The sequence below is a fragment of the Berghia stephanieae genome, chromosome 1, assembly GCF_034508935.2.
Source record: "Berghia stephanieae isolate SIO BIC M18660-M18661 chromosome 1, UCSD_Bste_1.3, whole genome shotgun sequence".
NCBI lineage: Eukaryota > Metazoa > Mollusca > Gastropoda > Nudibranchia > Aeolidiidae > Berghia > Berghia stephanieae.
In genome coordinates, this window is record NC_088360.1 from 11583891 (window position 1) to 11608890 (window position 25000).

Here is a 25000-nt window from a genome sequence, read left to right on the forward strand (position 1 = left end):
GTTTCTTGGCCGTGTAAAATATTCTGGGATACGAGTTTGTTAAAGAAGCTTGTGATGCTTTACAATACTTCACCAAAGAACATGTTACAGGCTTGGTCATCTCTGTTTCTTTGGTTAGAGGTATATTTAGAAACGATGTGTACCTTAGACATCAAATGATTAGCCTATTTAATTTAAGATTTTGGGGATTTTGTATCTTTTTAAAAATCTTCTTTTTTTTGTTGTTTTTTTTGTTTTTTTTTTTTTCTTTTTGTTTTTGTATATCGCAATATCCACGGAACGTGCTCAAAGCGCTTTACAAGGGGTCCCTGACCAACACCAACACGTATCATGTAGAAAGAGACATGACGCCTGTTAGACGATATTACACATTTTTTTCCGACTTAGACAACGCTGTTAACGGCCAGGTACTCATTTTATACCGGAGTAAAGAGCCTTTTCCAAGGACTGAACTATGCGTCGAGCCAGGCTCGAACCCGGGACCTTCCGATCGGAAAGCGAGTGTCATACCACAAGACCACAGAGCCATACGATTGAGAGATGTGCTGAATGGAGAAAAATGCCTTGTTTTCTGATCACCGGAATTCCCGTTTCTAAGAGGTTCTACTGTTATGAAATGGACGCGTAAATGGGAAGAGGTGTTGTGATGAACGAAGGGGTCGGGGTCGGGGGTTGAATCAATCCGTACTTGTGAAGTTAATGCCCATTCTTATGATCTGAGCTTGCGTGATAAAATCCCGTATATTATCGGGTGCTACTATTTACATTAGGCATTATACCTAGGGTGTTCGCCGTGAATTCTCTGTGTTTATTGTGTTTATTAAGACAAATTCCTATAGCGGTAGACACTGTCATCAAAGAGTGGATAGAATTCTCTGATTTATAACTTTCACTATAGTGTCTGTGATTGTGGTAGCGTGATCTAGGAATCCATATTATGGTTTGTGAGGAGGAGAATGATAATGATAATAAAAGTTGATTCCGTGCAATAGGGATGACAGAAATTTTTCATAACATTAATAAAATTTGAGTGCAGAACTTTGTCAACAGCTGCCAAAGCCAAAATTGTGTTTAAAATGCATTTCTTTAAAAAGCATATTTAGATGTTTTCTGTGTGGAAACAGAAACTTCTGTAAATTAAATATATATAATCAAAATTTAAGTATTCAACAGCCAATGTTTATCAAGTTCAACAATATGAACTTTTTCACATCGATTCTGTATCTCTAGTAGCTTTAATTCTAAGACTGCAGCCATCTTACACGAAAGTTTAAGTTGCACGAAAACCACGCATAGAAACATTTTAAAGAGGAAAGAAAATGACACGATTCGAGTTTATTGAGGACCTTGAATGGAATGTGCTCTGACGTTTCTTGTGCTTAAGAAAGGATGTGGTTAAAATTCAAGGATGTGGAAGAAATTGCCTATTTTTTTCTGACTCAAAGAGCAAATCAGTTCTTAATCCGTGGACTGCGATGCCTCTAATATTTTGACTAATACTCTTGTGAGGTTGTTTTGTTGGGTTTTTTTTTCAGTCTAGAATCGCGTCCTACATTCCTCGTTTAATATTTCACCATGTTCATCAAATTTGACAATAATATAGATTAATAACTGATATTATCAGTCTGTACAGTGGATGGCTTTTTCACACTCGCGAATCTTTTTGATTTAAAGATGCTGTTTGCTGTTATTGCCAAATCCGATGGTGATTCGCTGCAAGATTTGAACGCCTTGGGAGGGAGCCCAGATCCAAACCAATCGAAAGCAGATTGCTCAAAAGTAGGTTTATTCTCAACTGATAGCCCATCTACTCGTATGTTGTACTTGAGAGATTTCCCTTTTTCTTTTTCCACGTGTAATCATAATAATATAAGTTATTTTTCTCAAATATAGTCCTTTTATAATTATATGCGAATAAATTAATTTGCTGTGCGTGTATGTCTTGTTCTTTTTTTTTGTGGGGGGGGGGGGAGGGGAGGGGGCTGGTTTTTTTTTTTATATATATATATATATATATATATATATATATATATTATATATATATATATATATATATAAATATATATATATTATTTATTTATTTATTTTAGTTTCTTTTTTGTTTTGGTTTGGTTTGGGTTTGTTTGTCTTTTTTGGCGTTTTTTAAAAAATTGTTTTGTTTTTTGTAAGTACTTGACCTCACTTAAAACTTTACTGACCTCTGGATGACCTTCAAGCGGTCGAATCAAAATTCCAAACGACCAAAAACTTTTCTAAGATGTTAAGCTTACCAGTGAAGAAAACTAAACTTTTACACGAAAGTGAAACGCGACGAGTTTTTTTCACTAGGCGGTGACTCTACTACTTGGGGTGATGAATGGAGAATTGGGATGCGCATTTAGCATGATTTGATAAAAGCGATTTTCCACAGGTTTCCATGCATTATGCGCTCCACGGAGCTTCAATTATGCCCTTAGCAGACATACTGAACAATATTTCCATTTCATACAGTACAAGTCGCCTCTTAGGCTTATTCTTGTCCTAACACTCCTGGAATATATGTCACAGCCAGGTACTCGTTCACACTTTAGTTCAGTGGGGTAATGTGTACAGAGTGCCTTGCCGAGGACACAACGCCGGGCATGAACATTTTTGCGATCATTGTCACACATCCGGCCACTGACCTCGCTTAACATTGTGTGACTCTTGTGATCATGCGAGCCACCGGACATGGAGCTACCGACGCACCCTAACTTGTCATAATTTCGCCTGTTTTCTTCCAGACGTCCATTTCTGTGTATACCAGCGAGAACCATGGCACAACAATCGAAGTTCCTTTGACTCCAGAATCCACTGTGGCAGACATCTTGGATTGCGTCACAGACCCAGTTCGAGGCTCAGGATATCTCGTAGCCATCACTCAGGATACGGGTAAGGGTCAGCGACCACTCTATGAAAGGTCTGGTTTATGGGTCTAGTCTAGTGTACTTACTTATTTCGACCTGTCACCATGGCTGGAGTAAAGGCAGACAACAGAATCACACATTTTGAACAATCGTCTCAATTTGTCACCCTGGCTGGAGTAAAGGCAGACAACAAAATCACACATTTTGAACAATCGTCTCAATTTGTGCAAAGTGGAATCCTGATAAAGCCAACACCTCAGGACCAGAAAGATCGGTTGACTTTGGGTCTAATTATTAGGAAAATCCTTCAAAAAATTGTTTTTGCGATTTTGGTGGAAAACAATTTTTTATTTTCTTAGAAATAATATTATTGAAGACCAACTTCTTAAAATAGACAATAAATGCACGAAAAACACAGTTGAAAAGGGTGCAGGTAGTAAGAAAAGTGTGGAAAACTGAAAGCTTTTTTGCTATTTTCTCAATGTCATTTTTCTAAGGGTATGGGATACTGTGTCAAACGTTTCTCAGACTCTATTCAATTAAATTGTCTGAAAATTTCCACAGTTATCACAGAGATAATGTATTATGTTAGGCTTTTTGTTGGTTTATTTCTATGTCATTGTATAAAATTCCCGTTTTATTATTTAGTTGCTTAATTATTTTCAGAAATTCATTAGTCTATGGCAATACCCTATGTAGATTTCCAGAAATGGATAAATAACGTTCATTTATCTTATCTTATCTTATCTTATCTTATCTTATCTTATCTTATCTTATCTTATCTTACATTAAAGCTCACATTTTCCCACTTCCGGCATAGTTTGTCCTGGATCATTCAGTTTCTCTACTTTTTGAACCGTTATTTTAATTTCATGACAATGCAAAAACCATTCCGAGTACAATGAGCTGTAGAATCGTCTTATACTTTTTATTTCTATCTCTATCGTCTTAAAACCAGAGTACATCTTACAAGCAGCGGATAATGCTTTTTCTTTTGTCCACGAATCATGGGCCACTTCCGGCGGATCACCTCTGACCTTTGTGTTGAGATATTTGGATCCTGAAAGACCATGGCCCCCTCCTGACCTCGAAGGTGAGTCCATTAAATATATTTTAATTGCATCCTTAAGCCTTCCACTCCTACAGGACAAGGTTCTGGGCTGTCCTCACCACTTTCTTCCATGTTGTCCCCTTCTCCTACAGTCCAGTCTCTGAGTTGCGCCTCCAAGCGGTTTTACGTGTACAGCCCAAAAATTATTTTCAATGGCCAGTTTCGCATGACTCAATTTTTGGACAGGTGATTTTTTTTTATAAAGAGAAGAAGGAAAGAAATTTAATAAACAACAAAATATAAAAAGTCATAACATTGAAAAAAATTTTAAACGATAAGAGGACTGTGCGAAATTAAACGAACACATTGTTAAGACACTCCGCTTGGGTAGAATGATCGTGAGTTCTAGGACCTGTTTATCAATAAAGAAGAACCCTAACCATTTAGCAGTGTCTTTTTATCAAGTTTAATCAACAAATATTTTTTATTTTATTTATTCATTCATTTTTCAGTACAAAGTGATTGTTTTGTTAGGTTGTAACCCGCGATTTGTCCTGGAAGGGGAACAACCTGTTTAATGTTAATGTCATTATCCTCTTTTATGTGGTTGTCGCCCTTATTTAAGTGACGCGCTGTGAATTTATGTGTATATTATGAATATCTCAACTGCACGATCCCGCTGTGTTCATGAACGTGCTGTGTATTTTGAATGACTCCTTGGGCGTGCAAAGTCATAAAACCGTCAAGGGGATTAGAAAACAAGGTTTGGGGTTTTACAAACAGTCACTGAGAGTCATAACTTTGAACAATACAATGACAGCAACTTGCAGTGAGGAGAATGGGAGAGAACGAAGCAAGGGGTCAACATCCTTCATAGTATTTTATTTCTTTTTCAGTTAACCAGCTAACTGCCGTACTCTGGAAAGACAAGTATTCAAAAATTTGGCCAGAAAACCCGACCTTCAGATAGCGATAGCGATCGATTTAAATGACCCTCTTCTAGGTAAAAAAAACTTTCAAACCTGGGATTGCGAGGTCTGAGGTTTGAGAGTTTTTGCCAAGATGAAGGTCATTTAAATCGATCGATATTTGAAGGACGAATTTTTTGGCCAGTTTTTAAAAATACTTCTCGAGTACGACAGTTAATTGGTTAAAGGCCATCTCGGAGGTTCCAATTTCCGATAGCTCATTTGTGACCAGTTGTCTCAAGACGTTAGTCATCGTGGCTCAACGGTATGTTCATTGCCGAAAGGTACCGAGTTCGACTACCAACCACGTTGTGTGGACCTGAATAAAGGCCCATTAAGTCATCTCGCCCTCGCTGATTGCCAGGGTTATTCCATGCTTCCCTTGGAATAAACCTTAAAGACAGATTATTTACTCTTTGGGACGAAGGAAAGGAATTTTATTATTAGTTTATGTCAGAATGGTGCTTGAAAGTCGGATTTAAAGTTTAATTTATAAAATGGGTGACAAGATCAATACTTTCATTGTAGAGAATAAATTTTGTTTCTTAAGTTACAAGAGATTTAAATTTCATTTTTCTTATCATCTGGTCTTCAAACTCAATTGTCTCCTTCTCGTTCATTCGGGCATGATACCAGATTGGCGCTGTGGATCACATTTGGAAGTGTGCTCGAACACGAGCCCTCTGCTCGGGATCGGTATAGGTCCAAGGTTTAGTTGAGAATGTTTTTGTTGTTTTGTTTTTGTTTTTGTTTTTTGGTTTTGTTTTGTTTTGTTTTTGTTTGTTTTGTTTTTCTGAACCCCGCGGTCCATACAACAGTGATTGGATACCTAGGTCTGATAGGTCTGACTGAAAGTACTTTGCCATAGACTGATCTCATGAATGAACAGCAAGCTGTTGTTACTATCCTTTTAACTCAGTAAAAGCCGGAATATCATGGTGGGGAAAAACGTGAGCTGTTATAATATAGAGCAATAATCACTTAAGTATGTGCTCAAAGAGATCTCAAGCTAACAGCAACACTTATCATGTACGACCTGGCGTGACATCTGTTCATAGCATCAAATGAAACCACAATGCTAATGTTGCTGTTTGAAGCGCCAAGAATTTTTTTTAAATAATAAAATGAAATAAAAGCTTCAATTTAATTTTAATTTAATTTAATTTAATTGAAGCTTTTATTCCATTTAATAATTTTCTTATTTAATTATACCACATATCATCTAATATTGAAGATGTTTTATTATTGAATTGTTGCTAAAAATGATTGGCAAAAATAAATATACATGCACCATAATTTAAATTTGAACCGATACGGGCGGGTGGGTCCATGAGCGATGGAGAGGGGAGGGGAGCCTGGAAGGGGTGGTTAATGGCTCAATAATTTGCCAAATGCACCAGATGGACCTCATCCCCCTCATTACGCCCGGGTCGCTGTATTTGTCTAACCAAAGAATGTGTTGGTTGATTATGGTTCACCACTTATAGGCGGGATTCGATCGTACTGATAGAAGTAACAGAGATGGGTCTCGGGCATAGATTATGTCGTTGGTCTCAATACGCTTCAACAGTCGTAACGTCACTTCCCTCGTAATGACGCATGGTAACTTAGTAACTGGCTCTAAACTATCGGAACAATGGCGGACGCCCTTATGAAATAATTCTCCTACGATCATAAAAGCGTATCCAGAGGGGAAAAAAAACCATTATAAATCTGATCATGTTTTGACTTTTAGACATTCTGATCACAAGACATTTGAAAAGTTCTAGCCAGCATGAAGAATAAAAAGCACCGATTTTCTTTGTTTAGAACCACGATGGCCGCCGTTGCTGGGCGGCATGACATCAGACTATTGAATCCAATTGGTGGAATAAATGATAGCGCATTGGTATTATTGCCATTGTTGTATATTTTGTGGTCGTTAATGGTGTCATTATACTTTTTTGGTTTCATGTATGTTGTCATCAAATTTTATGATTTATAGGCGAAGCCTAAGAGTAAATTAACTTGAAACTCATGTACTTATTTAATACTTTCTTTACAGTCTCCTTGTCGTAATGATTGGGAAACCAGTTCAATCCAACACAAAATTTTCTCCATTACAGCTTTGATGACAAAACAAAACAAAAAACGTTGTCTTCATATATCGATAGATTAGGGAGCCTCTGGTTTCAGACTTTCTAACAAGTTGAAGATCATTTTGTTGACATATTATGAAGTAAAATCTTCTGGCCTAAATAAAAATAAATTGTGATCTTGAACTTTTATAAAGTATTGTCCACTTAACCGACTCGAAGCGTTTCACACGGGGTCCCAAGTCAATAGCAACATGTAAGAGGAGGTATATCATATGTAAGGGTCTGTTACAATTTTCTTCGACAGAGACAACGCAGATACTCATTTCACACCTGAGTATGATGAGAAATTGTGATTATTAAAGACAATTTTGAAGGACTCAGCTTTGTGCCGTCCATAGCGGGACTCGAACTCGAGACCGATACGACATCACGAGCCGAGTGTCATACCACTTGATAAAAAAAAGAGAGAAAAAAAAGATAAAAACAATATGGACATCTTGCATTGAAAGAACTCAATTCGGTCTCGCCGCGAAAGGGTTAAGAAAGTACGTTGTTATTGTGTCAGAGCGCCAAGGGCCATACATCTAACTATGGTGGTCATTTCCCTTTGAAGTGTTGAAGGGTTAATCTCTAGGGGCTCGTGGTGATGACCAGGGGAGGACACGAGATGATCCCACTGCTCATCTTATTAATATCATTAGACTGGAGGGGAAACGTAAACATATTAATAGCACAGCTAGTGTTAAAGTCAAAGGCATTTCACTTATTATTTATACCATGAATTATTGTCACGATGTGTTCTGTAACTGTACTAGTAATGTTACGGATTATTTATTGCTCCAAGATGGTAAGGGTTAACATTTATTGTGTCCTTGTGCAGAATGATGAATCGAAATATTTAATATCAAATATTTATTCAGAAATTTATTCAAACAAGATGGATCCAGATTTATATTTCCCACAGTCCATAGTTTATTCTGCGGTCTTTTGTATAAATACTCTTACGTCATTCTTTTCTTCCTACAATCTATTTATTCATACCCGATAAAAGGGATTATGTGTGTTTAAAATGCCCCTCACCCATAATGATAGTCTTTGGACCTACGTTCACCATAAATTGTACCATTCGTTTCACTCACTGTGCTCATTGTTGCTTGACTCTGTGCGTGTCTTAGTCATTTATTTCTTTATTATACTTATTTATTTATATATTTATTTACACGTATTTATTTATCCATTCACTCATTTATTTATTTATTCATTCAATCCTTTATTCCTTTATTTATTTATTTTTCTTATTATCATTTTATTTACATATTTGTTTATTTATGCACCGTATAGCACACCCGATAAAACTTACATTGACTTATAGTTGTCCTTCTGTATTCTGCATCGTCATATCGGATGGATCACTACTCTAATATTAATAACATTATGGCTAGCTGTAACATTATTTTTTTGTGCAACTGAATGCTTCACTGAGATGGTCCATAAAGCTTTTGGTTACATTGGATGAATAATGCAATGCTTGTTGCCAAGAATGGTGGACCTGAGCACTATCAATCCCGGGTGCCATTGAGTTTTTTGTTTATTTTGTTTTGTTTTGTTTTGTTTTTTTTGTTTGTTTTCTGGGGGTTTTTCAAAAATTGTTTTGCGTTGTTTGTTTGTTTGTTTTTTTTGTTTGTTTGTTTGTTTGTTTGTTTTTTGTTGTTGTTTTTTTTTTTTGTTTTTTTTTTGGGGGGGGGGGGTTGTTTTGGGTTTGTTTGGGGGGGGGGGGGTTTTTTGGTTTTATTAATTATTTTTTTTTTTGGGGGGGGAGGGGGTGGGCGGGGGGTCTGACACCCGTTCATTCAGTAGTGATTAGGTAACTGAACTTGTTAGGCCTGGCGGAATATACAATGAGATGGACGAGCGTCTTGTCCAAAGGAAAGTGAGTAATTTTCATTGTTTGACGATATATAAAATCGGTTTGAACTCTAGCTTCATCAGCCATATGGCTCTAAAAGACAACAACAACGAACCTCTCAGTAATAAAGCTTGACATTCAAACAAAATCAGAATCGGTGATCGTAAATATCAAAACAGAACAAGGCCTACTCACTGTGGGCGCTATGTATAGAACACCTTCAAACTCAACTATGGAACAAATGACTGAGATAACACGCTGTATTGATAGCCTAGACCCGAAAAATGTACTCTGGTTAAGCGGAGACCTGAACAAGAAAAAATAATCAGTTACCAATATCCTTCATTTATAAACCAAGCATTTATTAACAAATTGCAAGATTTTGGCCTGAGTCAAATAAACAAAAATCCAAGAAGGGGTACAAATATCCTCGACTTATTTATCACAAATCGACCAAATTTAATTGTCAAGTGTACAACCATTCCAGGCATTAGTGACCATGACATTCTCATCACGGAAAGCACTATCAAAGCAAACAAAATCACAAAAAAATCACACCCTATTACTATTTGGAAAAAGGCAAATATCGCCGAAATGCGGACAGAAACACTTCTTTTTAGTGAAAACATAATTAATCAACATCTAGAAAGCACTGAGGATGTTTGGACTGCCATCAACGACCACCTAAACAAAATGATGACCAAACATGTACCAACGAAGAAAAGCTCAAGGAAATTTCACCAACCATGGATAAACACCACCGTCAAACGATTATCTAGACGGAAACAAAAAGGCATGGAGCAGAGCGAGAAAGTCCAACAGTAAGAAAGACTGGTACAACTATGCCCGACTGAAAAAAGAAACACAAAAAGAGAGTAGAAAGGCCTATCATAATCATGTTAAGGAACTTGTTAGTGAAGACTCAAACAAAAAGCTCTGGAAATTTATAAAAAGTAGGAGGTGCGATTCGGTTGGTATAGCGCCCCTTGAGCATGGTCGTGTATTATACTCTGATGCAAAGGAAAAAGCAGACATACTTAATAACCAATTCTGCTCTGTTTTTGCTTCAAAAGCTCATACCAAAATTACCACTCAACAACTACAAGGCGAAGAAAACGATTCCAACACTATGGCCGAAATCAATGTGACAGTAGAGGGCGTTTCCAAACTCCTCGCCACTCTAGATCCAAAGAAAGCATGTGGCCCAGACAAAATACCATCCCGTCTCTTAAAGATATTGAGTAACGAATTTGCACCTGCCCTCACACATTTGTTCAAACTCTCTCTTGAAACGGGAGACATACCAATTGTTTGGAAGCACGCTCTTGTCCAACCCATCTACAAGAAAGGTGATAGAAGCAGGGCTCAAAACTACCGTCCAATTTCATTAACCTGCATTTGCTGCAAACTGTTGGAGCATATAGTGAGATCCTCAATAACTGAATATCTCGAAACTAACAGTATTTTTTGTGATGAACAGCACGGATTTAGGAAGCACCACTCATGTCAAACTCAACTTCTATCATTAAAACATGATCTGTCAGCTGCTATTGATAAAGGTGGTCAAATTGATCTAGTACTACTGGACTTTGCCAAGGCCTTCGACAAGGTCCCTCACCATCGGTTAATCCAGAAATTGTATGACGTTGGTATCAGGAACAAAACCTTACAATGGATTGCAACTTTTCTGGACAATCGCACCCAACAAGTTCTTGTCGACGGCGAGACTTCCACTATCGGGATGGTGACATCGGGCGTACCTCAGGGCTCAGTCCTTGGGCCCGTCCTATTTTTAGTGTACATAAACGATCTTCCACGAGGTATAAGGTCAAAAGTGCGCCTCTTTGCTGACGACACAGCATTATATAATCAGATAAAAACAACAGACGACTGCAAAACACTAAATGACGATCTAGCTAAATTACAAGAATGGGAAACAATAAATCAAATGGAATTTAACGTATCAAAGTGCAATGTTCTAACCATCACAAATAAGAAAGCACCTATAACATTTGAATACCAACTTCATGGTCAAAACCTGGAACATGTAAAGACAGCAAAATACCTTGGCATTGAGTTTGCTAAAAACCTCAAATGGAATGACCACATATGTCACCTGGCTTCAAAGGCAAATCAAACAAGTGCTTACATCACCCGCAATTTAAAAAGATGCCCAATCACAACTCAAACCCTTGCTTTTAAAACTATTGTTAGACCAATTGTGGAGTATGGCAGCTCAATTTGGGACCCATATACAAAGAAAAACATCGACACCTTAGAAAACATCCAAAGAAAAACAGCAAGACGCATCACAAACACATTCGATCCTTTCTCAAGTGCGTCTGAAATATCACAACGGATTGGCCTTGAACCTCTGGAAAAGAGAAGAAAGATAGATAAACTTAAATTGTTCCACAAGATCTACTACAAAAATTCGTGCCTTAAACTTCCAAACGACATCAAAGATATCGGCACAAGAAATACGAGGGGACACACAGCAAGAGTAACCATCCCAACATCAAAAACAGACGCCCACATGTATTCGTTTTTCCCTTCCACTGCCCGACTATGGAATAGCCTCCCAGCTGAAGTGGCTGAAAACGGTTGCCAACATGCCTTCACGCGATTGCTGGAGTTCACAACGTGACTTTTTAATCTATGTGGTTTTAGTATTATGTGCAGAGTTTTAGCAAGTTTAAAATGTAAAACACTACAAACTGTGGAGTGATCCTCGACAATATTGGAGGTTTCCACAAGACGAAGAAGAAGAAGAAAAGTAAAATTAGTCCTTCAGAGCCACTGGGCCCATGGAGCCAGATTTTATCCCGGTTTATATAGCGCGAAACGGACAATAGCAATTGCTTGTTATCCTTTCCGCTAAATCTAACAGACTCAGCTACCCATTCATTGCTGGGTGGCGGAGGGTCAGAAAAAATATCGACTGCACCCGGATCGATCTTGATCCCTCTGCGTGTGAAGCGTGTGCTCTACCAACTGAGCTATCAGCCCCCCCCCCCCCCCAGCCCCTTTATTGCACTGGAGGAATATTTTTAAAGGGTGTAATAAGAGGTACGACATTGGGTATATGGAGCAATTTTTACCCCCAACCCTATTTTTTTTTTTTTAATAGATTCAATTAAGAAGATAACTGGTTGACAATCAAATAAAGGAGAAAACGGTGATCGGTGATGTCGAATGCCTTCGTTTCCTTCTTATACGTTTTCATTGGCACTGACGGAGTAACACCACTGTTATTGTTGAAGAATTATGTCGTGGGAAAGACAGTTCAGTTACCAGTAGTACCAGGTTATCTATAGAAAGCTGTTCAATCTACTAATTTAAAAAATAATGTACGGTCGGTCACGCATTCACATCTTAATCGTGAGGCCGGCCTTTGTATGTACTGATGAGATTTTTGTTCGTTTGATTTTTGTTTTTGTTGTCTGGGAGTTTGTTGGGGTTGGGTTTGTTTTTTGTTTTTTTTGTTTTTTGTTTTTTGTTTTTTTTTGTTTTTTTTTGTTTTTTTTTTGTGTTTTTTTTCTTCTGTTGTGTTTTGTTTTGTGTTGTTTTGATTTTACTTTTGATCTTTTATTTTTTCTCTTCTTTTTTGTTTGGTAGGCAGATTTGTTGTTTTGTTTTGTTTGTTTGATTTTTAAAAAAATTATTTATTTATATATATTTATTTTTTCTTTTTTTTTCTTTTTTTTTTTTTTGGGGGGGGGGGGGGGGGGGAGGGGGGGGTTACTGACTTGTATTCTAACCAAGTTTATCCATGTGTCACTCCTATTGGCCGAGTTTCTTATTCACGTTAGGCTACTTTGCACTCGTTCGCATTGAACCCCAAAATATGAGAAAGTTTCAAAACATACATAATCCAGACACAAAACGGAATGCTGAAACTAAAAAAAAAATGATTTTACTCCTCGTTTTAACATTTCTCCATCCCCACATTATATAGGTGATATTTGCGCTCCAGCAGGAGCAGAGTTGTTGCCAAATACCACACTACTAGTCTACTGAATGTAATGTTTAATCATGGGTTCTTTTAAAGGTCGGATTTGTAAATGAACAGATAAAAGGTTTAAATGTGTGCCACCGCCGCGTACTGATATTATGCCAGGATGGTTTTAAAGGTTAAAATTCACTTTATGATCAAAAATATTAAAAGAATGGTTCATTCGATGTCTTATCGTGCGGCTATAATGTGGTCAAGTGGTATGACACTTGCCTTCGGACCAAACGTTTCAGGGTTCGACTCGCCGCTCTGAAGCGGCGCTTAATTGAGTCATTGGAAACTATTCTTTGCTCACATTCTATCACCGTACGCATGTGTGAAATATGTACTTGACTGTTAACAGCGCTGTCTCTGTCAAAAGAAAAAAAGAAGAAAATTATATCACCTATTAGGCGTCATGCATGTCTCGTCCTAATGTTATTAAAGTGTTGGTGTTGACTAGGGACCCCTTGTCAAACGCTTTGTTCACGTTGAATGGATATTGTCACATATAAATGCTCTATTTTAAAAAATATATATTATAATTATTGAAGACAAAAGTCATATATCCTTAATTCTCTCCTTCCGACCAGTTTCAGTATTTTCCCAAAATGGCAGGCTTACCCAGCAGAAAAATTGATTTTTTAAACTCAAACAAGCTCTCTACAAAACAACTTTATGTTCTTATTAATTTTTTTAAAAGACCACTGTGATATATAAAATAAATCTGAATTAGAAAAAATGTATATTGTGTCGTAAGAAATGTGACGAATTTTTGCTATAGGTGATAAGGAGAGAGTTGCAATAACCAAAATAAACATCTGACACTGCTAGTCACTGTCAGACTAACTAATCTAAGTTGTTGGCATATGTTTCACCCCGATATGATACCGTTTTGAGGCGAATAGGCACATAATATTATATTTTGTTTGTTGTCTGTTGACTCGCCTTTTAAGTTTAAGTCCTGTTTGCCATCTTTAAAAGCCATCCGATGGGTTAGGTCTGTTTAACCAGTTAACTGGCGTTCTCTGGAAAAACACGTATTTAAAAATTTGGCCAGAAAACTCTTCCTTCAAATATCGATCGACTTAATGACCCCCATCTTGGCGAAAACTCTCGAACCTGGGACCTCGCGAGTTCTCCCTTAAAGTCCTAGATTTGAGAGTTCTGCCAAGACGAGGGTCATTTTAATCGGTCGATATTTGAAAAAAGAAGTTTTTTGACCAAAATTTAAATAAATGTATTTTTCTTCTTTTTTTTTCCTTTATTTTTTTTTCTTTTTTTATTTTTTTTTGTTTGTGTGTGTGTGTGTGTGTGTGTGTGTGTGTGTTTTATTTTTTTTTTGTTTTGTTTTTGTTGTTGTTTTGTTTTTTTTTTTTTGTTTTTTTCAAAGTAGGGCAGTTTAGAGGTAAGGTTTTGGCCCACGAAGCCAAAGTTGGTCCGGGGCCTCGAGTCGGCTGTTAGATACCTCGACGGGTTTATGCCCTTAAGAATGCATTTTGCTCGTGGCAGTGATTGGGTAGCAGGGTGGGGCAGATTTGACGGAAAGTACTATTGTGATAAACCAGCGTTTTATCAAAATGATTGCAAGGCGTTGTTGCTGTCCTATTGACGGTACAGAATCCGGGATTAATTCAGGCTCCATGGGTTTTATGATTCTTTAGCACTATCTATTCCTATATATATGTTTATCTGTGGGGTAGTTGCACACATATGTAATGGCTTATGATCGCATAGTGGTGTTTTTCATAGATGGTAGTATTATCCTTTGCGTTGTGTTGTAGATGTTAATAATGACGAAAGAGTTCAAGGGCCGGTGATGATAATTGAATGCACAACACCAAAACATTCAAATAAAAGTCCAGATTCCAAGTTTCATTTCTTACAGTTTATTTGTTTGTGATAAATTCAAAATCCAAATCATGATAAATTCCAAATCCAAATCAAATAGCATGGTCATAATTCAATCAGTTTCATAAATTCCAAATCCGTAAAATCAGTCCACATGTAAAGTCAGTTTGCCTAAGTAACCATTTTCAATATACGTGGAATATTTCTAAGTCCGTAAAAGCAAATAAATGATGGTGAGCACAAAAGGTTTAAAGTGTGCAGCTCATGGTCAAGTTGAATCCTGAATCAAAAGGTAGAATGATCCCCGTTTGATCAGACACACTGTTTTATATCCTATTGTAAACTGTCCCACAATTCCTTTCACCAAAGGTCAGTTTTACGCCTAAATAATCAAAGGTCGTACGCCTAAATAATCCGTACGCCCAAATAACAAATACGTTACGCCCAAATTATATCGTACGCCTAAATGATGAATACCAACTATAACTTAATGCTTTTATCCCCAAATACCAAGTAACACCGATCAAAGAAAGTAATTTTCTAGTATTCAATATAATGACCAGATATACAAAATTCATGAACTCATTAAACCCACTTGCTGTAAGCTAACTCTCTTACATATCTTTACGTTTTATCGTTATGCTGTACCCATTCAATCGTCTTTTTTGTGTAATAAATCTATTTGAAATATATTATTTAAAACATTTTCTCCCTTGTATACTGCTTTTTGTTGTTGTTGTTGTTGTTGTTGTTGTTGTTGTTGTGCGTAAGCGTATGTGTATGCGTGTGTTTGTTGGCGTGTGTGTGTGTGTGTGTGTGTGTATGTGTGTGTTCGTGATCATGTGCTTGTCGATATTTTAATTGTGTTTATAAGCCCCTCAGATCTTATAACTAACTACTCGGCCAAATAGAAGACACGTGACTATGTTCAAACAAGTTCCTGTATTTGTCTCGTCCGTTACCAACCTAACGTGTACAATGTACATAATGCTGTTTTGACAAACCAATCTCTGTTAACTGACGTCCTCAATTGAACTGGAAATAAGGTCAGTTTGTTTGGTCTCATCTACCGACCCCCCCCCCCCCCCCCCCCCCCCACTTGCCCTTCCTTTTTATTCACACCCACCCAAAACAAGATCAAACTTAAGTAAGTACCTAAATTGGCCCTTGTATGTGACAACCACATCTATGAAGGGTTTCCTTTGTAGGTCATAATTTTTTTAATGGAGCTAAATTATCGAGGCTGCCAGATGGCCTTTTACGTGGCTAATAAATTGTCCAAATTGGACACGCAAGATTAAACTTAATTAAGTAAGTACCTAATTTGGCTCTTGGATGTGACAACCACATCTATGAAGGCTTTCCTTTGTGGGGTATAGTTTGTTTGTTTTTTTTAACGCTAGCAGATGACAATGTAGCAAAATTATCGAGGCTGCCAGGTGGCCTTTTACGTGGCTAATTTGTCCAAATTTGACACGCAGAGTATCATGTTTCTTTATTAATTTATATATTTTTTTCAAAAACAATTTTTTCTTGGTCTAATTGATTTTTTATTTATTAAAACCGATAAGTTTTTCAAGGGGTCAGAGTGCTAGTAGTATTTGGCCATGTGGGTTCTATTTGGCCTCTTTTGAAGTCGAAATTGGGAACGAAGAGTTCTGGACACCTGGCAGCCATATTAATAATAAATATAAAATAGATGGGTAATGACCATTATTTTGCTTTAAATATTGAACTCTGCTTTTTTCCGTAGTAATAAAACGTGGCCGTTATAAGGATGGAAAGATCAATAAATTTATTGCATTGTTACAACTTTGGCCCCAGTACTATTTTCGTGTCAAGAGGAAATCAATGATCTTCAATTATGTACGCAAAAAGTCATTTACTGAAAATATCTTTGATATGATGATGATGATGATGATGATGATGATGATGATGATGATAATAACGATTATGCTGCTGCTGATGATGATAATAATGATAATAAAAATAATAGTAATAATGATACAACAACTACTACTACTACTACTACTACTACTACTACTACTACTACTAATAATAATAATAATAATAATAATAATAATAATAATAATAATAATAATAATAATAATAATAATAATGATGGTAGCTCATTTTCTTTTGTTTGACTGTTGATTTGTTTTTTATGTGAATGTTGTTTGTTTGTTTTTTGGGGGTTTTTGTTTGTTTTTGTTTTTGTTTGTTTTTTTTTTTTGGGGGGGGGGGTTGTTTTATTTAGTTTTCTTATTAATTTTGTTGTTGTATTTTGGGTTTGCTGTGTGTGTGTGTGTGTGTGTGTGTGTATGTGTGTGTTTGTGTGTGTTGCAGGTCAGCACTTAATATCCGGAATATTGAAATCGCAGAGGCAGGAAAATTCCTTCCGTAATGTAAATCACTGCTTTTCCGTTGTATAGCTAGATAGACTTCTAAAGTTGTTTATCAGTTCGGCGTCGGGATTTCCCCCGAATTGTCAGCTTCATCGTAAGGATTTCTTACAGTCGTCTTCAGAGTGACAAGTGCATTTGTACAAAATACCCTGGGGCTTAGAGCTTGGCAAGTTGCTATACAAATATAAACTATACAAGAATTAAATGATTAGTCTCTTTAACTAACGTAAAACTATTTTTATGTTTTCGTCTGTATCTACCTATTTTGCTGAAGTAAGTAATTTACCCTACATCGGATTTTGTTGAAGTAAATTTAATGGAATGACGTTATATGACGTGTGTGTGTGTGTGTGTGTGTGTGTGTGTGCGTGCGTGTGTGTGTATGTAAGTGAGTGTATGTATGTGTTTGAAATTATATTGAAACCGTATTCAATCTAGTGCCGCGCTGAAGACCGGTCTGGACCGCGGTCCGACGGTCTTTTAGCTGTGAACCGAAGACCGGTCCCAGGGGGGAAGACCGGCGCCGGTCCTCACTTCTTATCACCTTTCAACTAGTGCGGGGCGGTCCTTGCAAGGACCACGGTCCTACGGTCTCGCGCCATAGCCTACTACTTCCCCAGCGATTCGTTGCTTCGGTTGCCTATCTTCCACCAATCACCACCCATCCCACTTAATTAATCGCACCCACCCCCCTTTGCCATACACTAAACGACACAGACGACCATACAGGCAGACGACCACCAACCTCCACTCCGCAAACCGCCCTTTCGTGTGTGAGATGGGGGGAACAGGAGGCGCACGCCTTGGACGATTCCATTATACGGGGTAAATTTCAAAATTTACTACACCATAATGATCGCAATGACAATGATCTATGGTGAAGGCATGACCCCTCTTCTCTAATGGGTTATTGTTTGAAATGTATGTGACTACAAAAGATGTGTGTGTTGTTGTGTGTGTGTGTGTGTGTGTGTGTGTCGAACCTAGCAAGTAGCAAATCCGATTTTTTGTTTTCTTTTGTCCATCTCTTGTCACCACTTCTTTCTATCGCAGTGTTGTCATTTAAAATAATACAATAATATTAAAATTTCGTTTGGTGTTTTTACTAATCAAATAATATGAGTTTCATTAGTTTCTTCCTTCCAAAAAACCCAGTTATAACGTCTGAATTTTAAAAAAGTCCAATAGAATATTTGGGGACCCCGATAGCTTAGTTGATAGAGCACTCTCTTTATACGCAAAGGGTCAGAGATCGATCCCTGGTGCAGTCGATTTTTTTCTGAATCCCTGTCTACTCAGCAATGAATGGGTAGCTGAGTTTGTTAGATCTGGTGAAAAGTCACCATCGACCCCTCTTATCACCTCATCCACCCCCTCTTATTATAACTTCACGTCTCTCTCTTACTCTTCAATGCTCGCTGCCCTCTAATGTGTGTGTGTGTGGGGGGGGGGGGGGGGGTAGGAGTTGCGTGTGTGTATCAACGCCACGAACAACTCGATCAACGCCTTGGGCGATGCCATTATCTCCGTTAATGGGGATAAATTTCAAATTTTATTAAATTATCGAAGTAACAATGAAGTACGGTGAGCAAATAAAGAAGGCATCACCCCTCTTCTCTAATTAGGTTACAATTTGAAATGAGTGTGACTACTCCGTGTGTTTTACTCCTGTAGGCCACGGTTTTCATCGTGTAGCGGTCTTTAACGGTTCAAGAATGAACGATCCCACGCTCTCAAAGGTCAAACCGGTTCGAATTTCCAACAGTCTCTCAGGAATGTTCAATGTCGAAAAGGACCGGTCCTTGCGGTCTTCATTTCCCAAGGACCGTAGGACCGTGGTCCTTAAGCTTGCCAAGGACCGCCCCGCACTAAATCCGGATTTTTATTGTGATGAATTTGTAGGGTTTTCAAATGGATTCGCGATATATGAGTATATTATTCACACAGATCCTTCTCCACCATTGGCCAATCAGCAGTAAATTGTTTGTTGGGTCTTATTTAGGTCTGGTTAAAGGATACAACGATTGAACTTTGCCATAATTGCCGTTCCATTCTACAGTAACGGCAATTTGCTCTCAAAGGTTTTCTTAAAATTATATCCTTGTTCACATTCCCCAACTTGACTTATTTGATAATTCCTGGTCTGGAACGTTTTAATTTTCCACTTTCTCCCGTATTTTCCCACGCCATTGTGCCACCGCCCATGTCTTTGAATTCCCAATCAATTGATAAACCAGTCAGTTCCAACAAAATGATATTCTTGTCTACACAACCACTTGGCTACACCTGACTTCATCTCTCGTTTGCCTTTTTATTAACAAAACACTTTTATATTTTCAATTCGGCCGGTAAACTTTTATTTCATACTACATAATGTATTTTTATTACCCTGAACATTTCAGAATTTTTAAAATTTGGGACTTCTAAAAAACCGTTAAGTTTTAGATTATTTTTTTTTCAACAAGTCAAATGTTAATTTAATCTATCGATATAATATTATGAAGTTAAATTCTTCAGGATAAACTTCATGAAAAAGGTGTTTTGTCAATTTAATGCATAGCACCAGGCGTGAATACGGCATTGCTGTAAATATTGTCGGTTTTTCTCTTCTGCCCCAGAGACCTAATTCTTTTCGTATAGACGTGTTAAAATGTAAGCTTGTAGTACGGGGGAAATCTCTAATGATAATTGGTAGATGTTTATGACAATTGGGTGATAATGTTCTTGAGTTACTTGTGAGAGAAATAGAGCAAAAAATCGTTCGGATTTTGAGAGCATTTGTTTTGTGGAGACAGAGAGAGAGAGAGAGAGAGAGAGAGAGAGAGAGAGAGAGAGAGAGAGAGAGAAGGGGGGAGGGTTAGAGACCGAATGAGGTTAAATGGATGAAAACGTGAAAGTTTTAGGTATGGACGAGAGAATTATGCGTTTATTTTGTGTGTGTCTGTGTGTCTGTGTGTGTGTGTGTGTGTATAAGAGAGAGAGGATGGGAGGGGGGGAGAGAGAGAAAGAGAACGAGGGAGAGGGTGGAGAGATAATGACAAGGAAAGAGTGGATATGGAGAGAAAACGAGAGAGAGAGAGAGAGAGAGAGGGGGGGGGGCGGGGGGAGAGATAGAGGCGGATGAAGAGAGAGGGAGAGAGAGAGAGAAATGAGAGAGAGAGAGAGAGAGAGAGAGAGAGAGGCCAAGTAATGTGAACTCATCGATCATTACATTTATCACTAGTTTTATTTTTGTTACTTCTATTAAAGTTTATCGAGCACTCTCTCTTTGTAACTGGTGGTCCAGACATTGACGAATCCATTTCCAACACTGCGTATTACTTCTTCAAGAATTCTTGGTTGGCATTGAGGAATCCATTCCCAACACTGCGTATTACTTCTTCAAGAATTCTTGGTTTGCATTGACGAATCCATTCCCAACACTGCGTATTACTTCTTCAAGAATTCTTGGTTGGCATTGACGAATCCATTCCCAACACTGCGTATTACTTCTTCAAGAATTGTTGGTTTGCATTGACGAATCCATTTCCAACATTGCGTATTACTTCTTCAAGAATTCTTGGTTTGCATCGACGAATCCATTCCCAACACTGCGTATTACTTCTTCAAGAATTCTTGGTTTGCATTGAGGAATCCATTCCCAACACTGCGTATTACTTCTTCAAGAATTCTTGGTTGGCATTGAGGAATCCATTCCCAACACTGCGTATTACTTCTTCAAGAATTCTTGGTTGGCATTAAGGAATCCATTCCCAACACTGCGTATTACTTCTTCAAGAATTCTTGGTTGGCATTGACGAATCCATTCCCAACACTGCGTATTACTTCTTCAAGAATTCTTGGTTGACATTAAGGAATCCATTCCCAACACTGCGTATTACTTCTTCAAGAATTCTTGGGTTGCATTGACGAATCCATTCCCAACACTGCGTATTACTTCTTCAAGAATTCTTGGTTGGCATCGACGAATCCATTCCCAACACTGAGTATTACTTCTTCAAGAATTCTTAGTTTGCATCGACGAATCCATTCCCAACACTGAGTATTACTTCTTCAAGAATTCTTGGTTTGCATTGACGAATCCATTTCCAACACTGAGTATTACTTCTTCAAGAATTCTTGGTTTGCATTGACGAATCCATTTCCAACACTGAGTATTACTTCTTCAAGAATTCTTAGTTTGCATTGACGAATCCATTTCCAATACTGCGTATTCAAGAAGTCTTGGTTTGAGTCTCTTTGACTATTTCCCTCGTTGGGGATGATTTTAATTGATTGGTATTTGAAATAAAGGTGAGGGGGGGGGGGTCCCTGAATCCCTTAGCTCAACTGGTGAAGTTCACATCCCCCCACCCTCCCCACCCAGCAGTGATTGGGTAGCTGAATCTGTAAAACATGTGAAAAGTACCTTGCGATAGACTAGCGTCCTACTCAGATGGTAGCAAGCAATTGCTATAATCCATTTTACGCTAATAGAAACCGATATATATATATTCCGACTCCATGGGCGTAGTGGCTCTGAAGAACATTTGAAGTAAAATGTTGAGGTCAAAATGAAAAATAAATGTGGTTTTTAAGAGTAGGGGGTCCGCTGTCGTTTTGCCTACTACATCTTATAGATATTTTCTCAGTTACCTACAACTAACCCTCATTTTTCTAGACCCTTGAACTAACAACCCATTATTTAAAGTTGTCAGTTTCAGTGACATCCATTTTGGGGCACCCGGTCATCAATTACCCTCGTTGAATCACAGCGATGCCACAATCTTGCAAGAATGCCTTTTATTTATTTATTTCTGGCTAGAAAACTTTTTTTAACTTCATATTTCGACAGATTATATTGATCCACGGCTTGATAAATTATCTTCAACCTGTGACTTCAGAGAACACTTTGTTATAATAATTTTGACTCTTTGAAAAGTTAGGGGCCATCTTAATCTATGTTTACTTGAATTAGAAATCTGGCCAACATTTTTTTTTAATTGCCGTTTTGTCTGAGAACAACAAAGTGGTGTTGTACTGACTTGCTCTGAAAACAAAATACAGTTTTCAAATTTTGGCCAGAAAACACGTCCTCCAAATATCAGCTGATTAAAATGACTCTCACCTTGTCAAAAACTCTCAAACCTGGGACTTTATTAAAGTCCCAGGTTTGAGACATTTTGTCAACATGAAGGTCATTTTAATCGGTCAATACTAGAAGGCGAGTTTTCTGGCCAAAATTTGAAACACGTAAATTTTTTTTTTCAGATGATAGCAGTGGTATTATAGACCTAGTCCCCCTCTTAGCCATATGTACACAGTTTACTTATCATATTGTCACGGTTGTGGCTGGGTGACCCCAAGGAATGTTGGTGTTGACACATGGGCGGATGGATGTATTTTAGTCTCGATTAATGAGTTTGGGTTTTCCTTCTGGGGGAGAGGGGGGGGGGGGGTTGAGATGATGGCTTGAAGCTCGCCGTAGCTCAATTTCTGGCGCTGCATTGCGGCTGACGCCTTGGTTATTCCAGTCTTCCCTTCGAATAGACCCTAGAGACAAATTTCCCCTTTGGAATGAATAAAGGGATGTTTTTTAAAGTATTGGCGTAGTGAGATTCCTACCCGTTTGCCTCCCTTGTATATTTATATTTACAAATTAGTGCAATTCTTGGTGCAAGAAAAGTAGGGGGGGGGGGGATGCGGTGCGCTTCAAGAGATATTTGATCCCCTAACTGTATAAGACAAAAGAAAAAGAATAGTCATTCAGGGTCATAAAGGCCATAAAGTACTTTCGACCATGTTTAATAGACCCACTAACCAATCTCTGCTTAGTAAACAATAAGCAAAAAGGGAAATCCATACTCTACCCAAATTCGAATCCAGTCTTTACCAAAAATACAAGTGGAAGAATAAAAAAAAAGCAATTTGGACGAATAGCATATGGCCAGGCTAAAGGTAAGATAACAGGTTTGGGTATCTTATATCAAAAGTACTTTCTGCTCTGTTTAACAAACCCGCTTGCCAATCAATGCTGAGGAAAAGAAAAGGAGGGGGGGGGGATCCTTATTTTTACACGGATTCGAACCGGGTCCGTTTGCCTGAGCAATTAGCATCTCCCAAATACAGAAGGAATAATAGACAAAACAATTTGGGCGAGATGACCCTGGCTAGAGGTAAAAAGTATGAAAACATTTGTCTAATTTCAAGAATACCTTCCGCCATTTTAACAGACACCCGCTACCCAATCACTGCTGAGAAAACAGGGAGATATAAAAAGAAAAGAAAATCCTTACTCTACCCGCAAATACGAATTTGGTCCGATTCTTGAGAAATCAGAATTTCCCAAATAGTCAAGGAGTAGACAAAACAATTTAGGCGTATCGATGACCCGGGCAAGAGGTAAAAGGTATGAAAACAGGTCTCCCATATCAACCTATCGTTTCACGTAACCCATTCATCGTCTCACTGATGTTATCACGTTACCTTGTCACGTGTCAAATGACGTTTCGATTTTATCGCGCAGCTCAGACACTGTTCAGGCTTAAACATTAGGTCTAGGTATGTTTTAGTACTGACACACTGACTCGGGGCGATTTTGGTTGTCTTCCGCCGATTCCGTCCTGATTTACTCATGGGGTTGTTTGAGAAGTCCAGGGTTAAAACTAGTTGTGTCAATGGCCGAATAGGTACCATAATAATATCTTGATTTGGAACACTGTCAGTCAGTATTTTGAGCCGCTCAGTGATTAGAGATGGGCTGTGATCGTTACACACTCTAGCTTTGCATTCTCGGATAAGGCACTTATTTACTCACTATAAATATATTATGTCCTGTTCCGCCCGATGTAAAGAAGGCATAATTTATGACGTATTTTGAGAAGACTGAGGAACGGGAAGGTCTGAGATTGTTTGTTTTGGGGAGGCTTTTCTTTTTTGTTTTGTTCTGTTTATTGGTTTGTGGTTGTTTTTTGTTTTGATTTTTGGGTTTGTCTTTTTTTTTGGGGGGGGGGGGGTGTTTGTTTTTGTTTTTTTTGTTGTTTTTTTTTTTTGGTTAATTGGTTTTGTTTTGCTTTGTTTTGTTTTGTTTTATTTGCTGTTTTTTTAATTAGGGTCGGGGTTGTTTTGTTTTGTTGTTGTTTGTTTTGTTCGTTTTTTGTGTGTGTGTGTTTTATTTGTGGGTTTTTTTGTTGTTTTTTTTTTTTTTTTTTTTTTTTGGGGGGGGGGGGGGTTGTTTTCTTTATTCTTTTTTTTATGAGGGTATTTTTCCTATATAATTCTTTCTACTTTCTTTGGCATTGTGACTCGAACACACCTTTTTATTATTCTTTGAAGAGATTGAGCTTCGTACAAAAACATAGAAATGCATGTGGTTTGTAAATTCCTCTGGTTTGGTATTGTTCTTGTTTTTGTTTCGTTTTGTTTTTTGATCGGATCTTTTTTTGTTTGTGGTTTGTGTTGTTTTTGTTTTTTTTGTTTTTGCTTTTGTTTTTTGGGGGGTTTTTGTTGGGGTTTTTTTTTTGGGGGGGGGGGGTTGGTTTGTTTTGTTTGTTTGCTTTTTGTTTTTTGTTGTTTTTTTTTTTTTTTGTTTTTTTTTGTTTTGTTTTTTTTTTTGCTTTTTATTTTGTAGGGGGGGGGGGGGGGGGGAAGGGGTCTTTTTTCTTTTAATTAAGGTGAGAGTGGTATTTGGGGAAGGGGTTTCACTTTTCTTTTTATAGATAGTGTGCGCTTGGCGAGGACACTTACAACAATGCCATCCGGAAATATAACGGATCAACACACAAAACTATGTGTAATCCTGAACTTTTATAGTCTGGTTAATACAGTTTAGTTAGTCATAAACATGAATGGCAAGAAAACGGCTACGAAGACCTGAATGACGG

General features: G+C 37.8%; 1 protein-coding gene across 4 annotated transcripts in view; it reads left to right on the forward strand.

Moving 5' to 3' along the window:
• LOC144967910 (apoptosis-stimulating of p53 protein 1-like) overlaps positions 1 to 25000 on the forward strand; it is a 119559-nt gene that overhangs the window by 25885 nt on the left and 68674 nt on the right. For 2 of the 4 annotated variants that reach the window (XM_078905685.1, XM_078905694.1), the window contains exons 3-4: positions 2763 to 2910; positions 3844 to 3978. In XM_078905685.1, coding sequence (XP_078761811.1) covers positions 2763 to 2910; positions 3844 to 3978 — 283 coding nt within the window. Of the gene's footprint in view, positions 1 to 919; positions 1780 to 2762; positions 2911 to 3843; positions 3979 to 7753; positions 7830 to 25000 lie in introns of those variants that run through there. The other 2 variants (XM_078905675.1, XM_078905703.1) reach the window with 2 other exon arrangements.